We start from the raw sequence: 9,119 nt of genomic DNA, 5'->3' as shown, positions 1-9,119 counted from the left end.
CGCAGAGACGCGTCGGGGAGGCGCAGCGCCGACGGGACATCTCGCCTGTCCCTCCGTCGCCGGACAACATATTGGACCGTGCCGGACGGAAGAGCCCTTTAGGACGCACGATTGAGGCCGAAAAAATATCTGGCGCCCAAAAACCTTTGGGGAACTTTTGGAGAAAGGAGATGCTCTAAAGTCATCATGTCCATATAGAAAATATTTAAAGAAAATAACCGTGACATAATGGAAATCCATTTGGATGGAATTTTCCCAGTACCTCGTCTGATGTTGAAGTACTAATAACAGCCACGAAACAGTGCACACTGCAACCAGAATCCATCACTTGTTATGAATGACAAGCGGAGCCTTCCCCAACTAAATTAAGCTCAATGTTATCTAATTAGGATGAGTAGACGATTACTATGCTGGAACATCAACGACAGATGAGAAGCTGTTCTTCTGGATGGACCTAGAGTAGTGGAACATCACGGACTGATCAGGCGGAGATGTTCTTCTCGATACGGATGTGGAGAGGAAGCTCCTTGGACGCGGCAGGCCCGACCAGGTAGCGTGGCGGCACCATGAGGTACGACGTCAGGTCCTCCAAGGCGACACCGCCCGGCGACGAGCTGCTCACCGCCTCGACGTCCGCCAGCACGGTGTCTGTCTTGCGGTTCGCCGCCGACCCCGGCCCCGGTGGCGGCCCATTGGCCCACATCTTAACCGTGTACCGGGGCACCATGCACGTGTCCGCCCGGACGCAGACCACGGACACGACGGTGACGGCGCCGAGCGCGCCGAGCGTGAGGAGGAACACGGGCCCGTGGCGCCCGTCGTCCCCGGTGACGACGATCAGGCGCCGCGGGGGGCACGGCACCGGCACCTGGATCTTGTTGGGCCTGCCGCAGGGGATCCTGTGCACGGGCACGGAGTGGGCGGCGGAGAGGTGCGCGACGAGGGCGGACGGCGGGGCCGCGAAGCCGCAGCCGGGCTCCGTGCACAGGCACGGCGCGTGCAGGCAGGCGCTCTTGTGGTCGCTGGCCTCGTAGTAGGCGACGTAGCGGCCGCAGCCCTCGTGCGGGCACTCCACCCGCGCCGCCGAGACGACGGCGTCCATCGCCGGCTCATGGTCGAACGCGCCGCCGTGCTCGCATCGACGGCACTGGTTCCCCGGCAGATCGGCGACGCAGCCGCCGCAGGCCAGATGTCCGGCCTTACACTGCCACAGATCGAAGCTGCTGAGACGCGAACCGAGAGCCGATTGGACGTTGGAGAAATCAAGAGAGCGAGAAAGAACGAACCTTGTGGACAGGGGGCTTGAGAGGGGAGAAGCAAAGGGGGCAGTGGAGAACCGAGATGTCCATCTTGAGGGTGACCTCCACCCTGGCCCCGTTCACCTCCGCGACGACGGCGCCTCCGGCTCCATCGTGCACGACGACTTCTTGCTTCACCGCCGAGCCGTTGGGCAGCTGCTCCACCCTCTGCTTCTTGGCGCTCTGGTCGCCCTGCCCCATGGCCGACGACGGCGAGCCCCTGTCCCTCCCCTCGGCCGCCATTCCTCAGATCTGTAAGGACAAGGAGAAGCTCGGGGGTTTGAGGGAGTGGCGTGTGTACTGTGAAGAGAGAGGCTGAAGAGGAGTGGGGCAAGGTGGAAGTGGGGAAGTGGAATCAGTTGGGGTTTTCTGCTGAAAACAAGGAAGAAGCGATTCGTGATTGGTCAGCGGTCAAGAGTGAAAACGAAATGAGCGCTGCCACTGGCTGGCGGACGCAGCTGCTCCACGCCAGGGATGGAGCCAGGTGGATCAGCAAAAATGGATTTAGCCAGTTAAGGCAAAATAAGAGCATCTTCACTAGCGGTCCCAATAATTATAGTGAATATATAAAGATTAGTTATATTTTCAGATCCACACTGGTGTGACGAAAAATAGCCAACATGTTTCCGATCCCAATAAAATCGTCAACAACCCCGTGCTAGTCCCTTCGAACGAGGCGTGAATCAGGCACACCGGCACCTCATGACACGTCGGATTTCGTATGTGGGCCCCATCTGGCAACCACTAGCCCGAAAATCCTACTTCTATTCCCCAATTCCATTCCCCTCCCACCCACAGTTTTCATTTCTCTCACCCTCCACTCTAGCTCCCGCCCACCTCCCCAGCTCCAGCTCCACGCGTCACGTTTCCGTTATGCCTCTATAGAAAAATGCGGTGGCGAAGGGGCTCGCGAAGCCGCACAAAGTCACGTTAAAGGAGAAGTTGGCGTATATGCTGTCGTGAGAGGGGAATGCCGAGCGCGCCCACTACACTGTCGTGGTGGCGGACGATGGCCGAGCAATGAGATGATGGCATTTGGTGGCCAAATGTTGGCCAACATCTCAATTGTTATTTGCAAAACTTCATTCGAATTTCTATCTCTATTTGTGAGATTTAATTTGTTATTGTCAGAATGTCCTATTAGGAGCGGTGATTGGGTCACCAGTGTGGGGCAGCCCTTCTAAGTGGAGGAAGCAGTTGTCGGTGCACCTGTCGGCGCTTAATTTGGGACGCCGAAGGGGATGCTCTAACTCCTCAATTATTATTAGGATTTTGGTGCACGGAAGTACGTCCTTTTTTAGATCCTGAAAAAGTACGTCTCATAGTGTGTACCAAGAGTGAAAACTTGTGTATTCCTCATTGAATGTGTTAGGATTTAATTAATAGATTAATTAAAGGGGTAATCCTCCCTCATGTAATTCTCTATGTTGATTGGTTGGTCAAGAGACACAACTCTTCCTCACACCTCTTCCAACAGACGTGACTCATATTCGCGTCCCTTCCCCTTGTATATAAGTTGTGAATCATCAATGGAACACCATAGTTGAATCATTTGTTGTCTCTCTCCTTTGCCTCTCCACTTTACTTCTAACACGTTATCAGCACGAAGTCTCTGCCTGAGAGCAAATCGATCTGCATATATCCTTATTCCAGCGTAGCAATCACCGAAGAACATGCAAAGAAAAAATCGATCGGCATATATCAATTAGCATGCAGCGCCTGCCCATGCAATCCTCACCACAACGATTGATTACTTTACTGTTTGTCTTTGTTGGAACAGATAAACCAATCGTTGTTGTTATGTTGTCTCATATCTCCTCATTGAAACGGAAGAATTGGCATCTGCATCAGAAAATGGCACCGGCGACATTGACGTCCCCGCGGATGTCTGACTCTGACATGGCGCCATCTTCCAGCGACGACAACACCCTACGGAGTTGCCACGGAATGCGCAGGTGTCCGCCGCGAACGGCCTAGACCTCCGGCGAACTGTGACGGAACAGTGGCGTCCGAAACGCAACAACGACTCTGCCAGAGAACAAATTGGCGGAATTCATCGGAACGGCGGCAGAACTCGAAAAAGAGCACTCAGCCTTGTTTGAAGATGGATGTCCCGTGGAGCAAATCATCCACGAACATGCATACAACCGTTCAGAACAGATCGATTAGGACATTGTCAAATTTATCTTTGTCTTCTTGTGATCAACTACTGACCCAAATTATTTCATCTAGACGGATGAACAGGACTACAGGAGTCAGGACGCACGCGGAACTTGCGGCGACGACAGCCCTTCGACTTGGGAGAGATTAAGAAGCGCTCGGTAGGCGGCGCCCTGCGCGTCCAGCGACCCTCGGCGTCCCCAGCACGGCGTGCCTTTCGCGACTCTTCTACGAAGGCGGATGCCGAGGCCTTTGGTCTGCATCACCGTAGCACGGCGGCGCCGGCGACGCCGACGGATCTTGATCCGGCTGCTACCGACGTGGCCTTGGACCTCGTCTCTCCATCGTGAGCGATTTCGAGATCAAGAAGAACAGACAGGCTTCTTCGAATCCTCCGAGAAGAAAAAACGAGGGCGTTAGTTCCCATCGACCCAAAACTGAAGGGCACAATCAATAACGCATACTGCTGCCAATCTGTAAGAACATCGATTTCATCTCCAAAGCGGAGGTGAGAATAATCTTACATCTCGTGGCTTCTATTTTTCCTTTGAATTTTCTTTATAAGGAACATCGTCACTGAATCCGTCCGACACGGCCCTTGGATCACTTCGTCGCGGCGGTGCCTGCGAGAACCTCCCGACGCGGCTCCCCACGCGACAGTGCCCGCTGGAGCGGCCCTGGCGCGGCTTCCGGCCGCGCATGAGCATCATAGCGCTCGCAACGGTCCCACCCGCGCTCTGCGAGTCTCAGCGCCGCGCTCGCCTCGGCTCCGCCTGCTCCGAGCATCATTCGTGGCGGCGTCGATAACCTGAGGCCTGCGCTTGGTCATAACTCGACGGCGGCGCGACCTCGGCTCCCTCTCCGGTGGCATCTCGTGGCACTACTGACCGCGGTGGCCGGCTCCATGCAACCAGGCCGGCGAACGGCGCGCGCGGCGGACTTTTCCCGTTGTCGCTGATCTCGAGTTCTCGACAGACACGGCGTCCAGTGCGCGCGTCGTCCCTTGGCCTCGGCGGCGCTTCGGCCAGCTCACCGTGTGGGAACACGCTTCGGCTTGAAGAACTGGTGCGACTGGTAACCGCCCAGAATTGGAGATAAGAAAATCTTATCCCATCGTCTGTTTTGTATAAAGGTTCCTACAATCATAGGAATTACTACAAAACAATCTAGAACAGTGGTCTAGGCGGGGTTTTGCATATTGGACCTATTAACAATACTATTTACTAGTATTTCATCTGTTTCAGATATGGTATTTTTAGAATACTATTTCTGTTGGATACAAAATATTCCAGAGTATGCGTGATGTAATATATTTCAATGCCCTGACATGTTGAAATTTATTACATCCATTAGTTTGCAACTGAGATTTTTTTATAAAAAAAAAAATCTCGTGAATAACAATCAATTCATAGTCTTAATTAAGTCTTCGGCTTAATACGAGCACGAATTGACATGCAAAATTCTAAGTGACTTCTTTAAATTGATGTTTTGGGATCAGGTAGTGTGCAGATCTACCGCATTGCAGATTATCTTCACTACCATGATTACTTTATAAAGTAATCTCCCATATATTTTTATTAAGTTATGACATAAGGCACTAGAACTAGGAGTATCTACTGATTCCATCAGATTATACTCTCTAGTGCTGAGAGACGGACTCCAAAATTTCTTTTGGAGATTATCTACAAAGTGTAATACTTAACAATTTGAGGTTCACACTAATGATTTCAAGCCAACGCCTGAATCTTTATTAATTTTGCAAAGTTCATTACACCATAACCATGATGGTTTTTGATTTACCAATTGTAAATTAATAATCTCTGGTTCACCCACGTAAATAAATGATGGCCGAAAAAGGATTTGAGGCATTTGCCCTCAATGGCCACAACTACACTACATGGAACATGACCATCAAGATTACTCTTGCATTTCATGGGATAATGCGTGCAATCCGAGCCCCACGGGATTCACCTCCGACTGGAGCCACGCCGCTGACAGAAGAGTAAAAGTATGTTGTCATGTACATCACAAGGCAACATACATCCAGATCGAGTGTGAATGCTATACGCATATGACAGAGGAATGCCACACCAACAACATCTGGTTATTCTGTATTAACAATCCCTAGCATGCAAATGACGTCACGGAAAAAAGGTTTGAAGCTCACTTCATCCTTTATCCAGATTGCACTAATAGAGATGGTTGTTCGCGAGATGTTTCTCTTTAAAATTGCAACACCATGACTCTCTAGCGGTCACAAGACCCTATGGGCACGGAGAACATGATCATTGAGTATGCCTCAACCGACATGTTTGGAGACGTTAACTAGTCTCATTATCTCCTTAGTGATCGATTTATTCATGTCCATTTTTGTTGTTGTAATAGAACATATATATTGTATTTCACAATATATTGTATCAGCACTCTGGTATGAATATGATTGAATGTCTTCTATATATTTGATAAAGGTTTCTGCAATAGAAACTCTCCAATTCGATATATAGATTTCTACGGGATTCAATCCAATGGATGAGGTACAAGTATTTCAAAAGGTACCCTCTCTATTGTATGTCAAAAAAAAAAACAAATCAACTCCAAAGAATCCATTAGAACAAAATAGTGCACAAATTCAATTAAAAATAGGATACAATAAATAATCATTAAAAAATACATAATAAATTCCTTTAAAGTAGAATCAAGGAAACCCTTTCAATCTATGTTTCGAATTAATTAAGATACTTTTGAAATAATAGGAAATGCAAGAAGGACAAATGATCTTCGAAAAATGCCAAGACGATTTAACATTTTTTCGACAAAGGGAATATGTTAATATCGCGAAGATACATATTGCACCCAGGCTCTGCAATAACCAGATGTCCTAAAAAAATACGGATGCACATAGTTGTACTTCGAAAAAGAAGAAGAAAAAGAAAAGATCCCGCTACAGTGATCAAAACATTGTAGCTGCAACGAAAAGATGATCTGACATAAAAATTGCTTTCAATTATTTTCATATACACGAAATAAGACGTTAATGAAACTTCATAAGTTCTTTATGATTATTATGCGATATAAGCTAGACCATGCGAATGCATATACTTTCACACTTGTGGATTACTTGTGAGTTGTGACACATTAGTTATCTCCACTGTTATGGACGCACAGTTGTTTATCCTCGGCAACATAAGCAGCATCAACACTGGACGACCTCGTAACCACAGCCTCTCCAATTATACAACTCCGTTCACCTGCAGCAACGGCACATCAACGACATGCCCCGCAACAGCAGCACCGCCGCCATGGCGTTGGCCTGCCGCTGCCAGCACCACGCCGTCGTGCCCGGACTACTTCCGGTACATCCACGACGACCTGCGGCCCTGGCGCGGCGCTGGGATCACACGCGACGCCATGGAGCGCGCTCGCAAGTACGCCTACTTCCGGCTGGTCGTCGTGGGCGGCCGCGCGTACGTGGAGACGTACCAAACCGCCTTCCAGATGCGGGACGTCTTCACGCAGTGGGGCATCCTGCAGCTCATGCGCCGCTACCCCGGCCGCGTCCCCGACCTCGACATCATGTTCGCCTGCGACGACCCGGGCCAGGTGCGCGCCGCCGAGTTCGCGATGCCATCCGACGCGCCGCCGGTGTTCCGCTACTGCAAGGACAAGTCGACGCTGGACATCGTGTTCCCTGACTGGTCCTTCTGGGGCTGGCCGGAGGTGGGCATCCGGCCGTGGACGCCCATGCTGGCGGAGATTGAGCGCGAGAACAAACGCGTGCCGTGGACGCAGAGGGAGCCGCTCGCGTTCTGGAAGGGCAACCCCGACAGATACCGCATACGCCACGACATGATGAAATGCAATGTCTCCAACGGCAAGGAATGGAACGCCCGACTCTTTAACCAGGTACATACTACTTTCAGTAGTGGGCAAGATTGCTCTAAAATCTGTCATTGGCAACAAAGAAAGTCACCGGTTACCGGATCCACAATTTAACGCTTTTTACCTTCACCTGGCTTCAGGACTGGGGGAAAGCGAGACAAAACGGTCTCAAAGATTCCAGCATTCCCAAGCAATGCTTATACAGGTATATATTTCGTTCTCGATAACGCCTGCCCATGCCTACAGTACTGTTTCAAATTTTTATGATCGACCGATGGTCCGTTAATACTAGTACATACATTCAGGTACAAGATATATATCGAGGGGAATGCATGGTCAGTAAGCGAGAAGTACATCATGGCGTGCGACTCGCCGGTGCTGTTCGTGGTGACGCCCTTCCAGGACATCATGTCGAGAGGTCTCATCGCCGGCAAGCACTACTGGCCCATTGACCGGAACCGCATATGCGAGTCCATCAAGTTCGCTGTCGACTGGGGCAACCAGCACCCTGTCGAGGCGCAGCTCATCGGCGAGCAAGGCAGCCGGTTCGCCAGAGAGGAGATGGGCATGGACTACATCTACGACTACATGCTCCACCTGCTCACCGAGTACGCCAAGCTGCTCCGGTACAAGCCCACCGTCCCGGAGAAAGCCGTCGAGATCTGCACCCACTCCCTGGCATGCCCTGCTGACGACCAGCACCGGCCCTGCATGATGGATTCCATGGAGAGGCGAGCCGCCGACTCTTATCCGTGCACGCTGCCGCCACCCTTCACCACGGCTCAGGCCAAGGAGATGGCCGACAAAGAGGAGGAGTTGCTAAGAAACATTCAGAAGAGGGAAAAGGAGCATGCTGCTCGGCCTTGACGAGCAAATTTACAAAACTTGGTGAATAATATAAGGAGATAAGCAAATCCAACTTATTTCTCATAACTAGATGATCCATTGCTCCACCAGCGCAAATGACAAAATCAGGCCAAACCTTGAGGCGTCAATTTTACCTCATTTTCGTGCCTATGCATGCCGCTATAGCGCCAAGGGCCAGCAATCCAACCGTATGGCGAACTCCAAGAAGAGGCACGACTCTTATCCGTGAAAGCAAGGAAAAAAATAGCGCACTATAACAAAATACCGTCGGCCGAAAAATACGCTATTAGCGCGCTATAGCGTCGGAATAATGTAGTGTAGACTGTCTAGAAACGTTGTAGCGTGCTATTAGCGCCGAAATAGCGCTATTTTTTTCCATGCGTGAAAGTTGCCGCCACCCTTCACCAGGGCGCAGGCCAAGGAGATGGCCGACAGAATATTAGGCCTCTCACGCCACGCTTCGGCTCCGGGCAGTCAGAAGAAAAATGACCTTTCTCATTGCAGTTGAAACACTTTACTTTCGTGATGTCGAACTTGTGCTGTTTTTTCTGCTTCCCCTTTCCATTGTTCTGGCCATGATCAACACGACCTTTGTCATTGTTAAGCATAGTATTTGTATAGGACTCTTATACCGTGCCCTACACGTATTGTAACCGACGTTGTACCTCCCATCTATATAAGCATATGAACGAGAGCTCGGGAATCATCCGAGTAGATTGATTAAACCATTGTCGCTAGAAATTTTACATGGTATCAAGAGCATGCCTCTCCGCCTCGTCTACCTGATCTCCACCGATATCCCCGATCGAAACCCACCCACCTCAAACCCTAGCTCATGGCGTCTTCGAGCTCGGCCGTCATCAACCTCGGCTCGCCCCTGTCAGACAAACTGACTCGTGAGAATTATCCTCTCTG

The 9,119-nt window shown here is 50.5% G+C and overlaps 2 protein-coding genes across 2 annotated transcripts; one reads left to right on the top strand and one right to left on the bottom strand.

Moving 5' to 3' along the window:
- Nucleotides 1-481: 481 nt before the first annotated feature.
- Nucleotides 482-1,541, bottom strand: LOC124664494 (E3 ubiquitin-protein ligase SINA-like 3). The gene is made up of 2 exons (XM_047202005.1): nt 1,287-1,541; nt 482-1,204 (listed from the first exon to the last, which is right to left on the bottom strand). Exons 1-2 carry the CDS (start codon nt 1,539-1,541, stop codon nt 482-484), a joined length of 978 nt encoding a protein of 325 aa, XP_047057961.1.
- Nucleotides 1,542-6,611: 5,070 nt separating this feature from the next.
- On the top strand, nt 6,612-8,204 carry LOC124664493 (protein O-glucosyltransferase 1-like). Its single transcript, XM_047202004.1, has 3 exons — nt 6,612-7,361; nt 7,478-7,542; nt 7,643-8,204. The coding sequence occupies exons 1-3, from the start codon at nt 6,612-6,614 to the stop codon at nt 8,202-8,204; spliced, it is 1,377 nt and encodes a 458-aa protein (XP_047057960.1).
- The last annotated feature ends 915 nt before the right edge of the window (nt 8,205-9,119 follow it).

The sequence above is a fragment of the Lolium rigidum genome, chromosome 6 (genome assembly GCF_022539505.1).
Source record: "Lolium rigidum isolate FL_2022 chromosome 6, APGP_CSIRO_Lrig_0.1, whole genome shotgun sequence".
NCBI lineage: Eukaryota > Viridiplantae > Streptophyta > Magnoliopsida > Poales > Poaceae > Lolium > Lolium rigidum.
This window is presented reverse-complemented; position numbering and strand designations above follow the sequence as displayed.

Excerpts from the sequence above, each read along its gene's own strand:
- LOC124664494 (XM_047202005.1), bottom strand. The coding sequence starts at position 1,541 with ATGGCGGCCGAGGGGAGGGACAGGGGCTCGCCGTCGTCGGCCATGGGG. Across the intron at positions 1,205-1,286 it reads TCAAGCCCCCTGTCCACAAG|TGTAAGGCCGGACATCTGGC; the intron begins GTTCGTTCTTTC and ends GATCTGTGGCAG.
- LOC124664493 (XM_047202004.1), top strand. The coding sequence starts at position 6,612 with ATGGACGCACAGTTGTTTATCCTCGGCAACATAAGCAGCATCAACACT. Across the intron at positions 7,362-7,477 it reads ACGCCCGACTCTTTAACCAG|GACTGGGGGAAAGCGAGACA; the intron begins GTACATACTACT and ends ACCTGGCTTCAG. Across the intron at positions 7,543-7,642 it reads CCCAAGCAATGCTTATACAG|GTACAAGATATATATCGAGG; the intron begins GTATATATTTCG and ends ACATACATTCAG.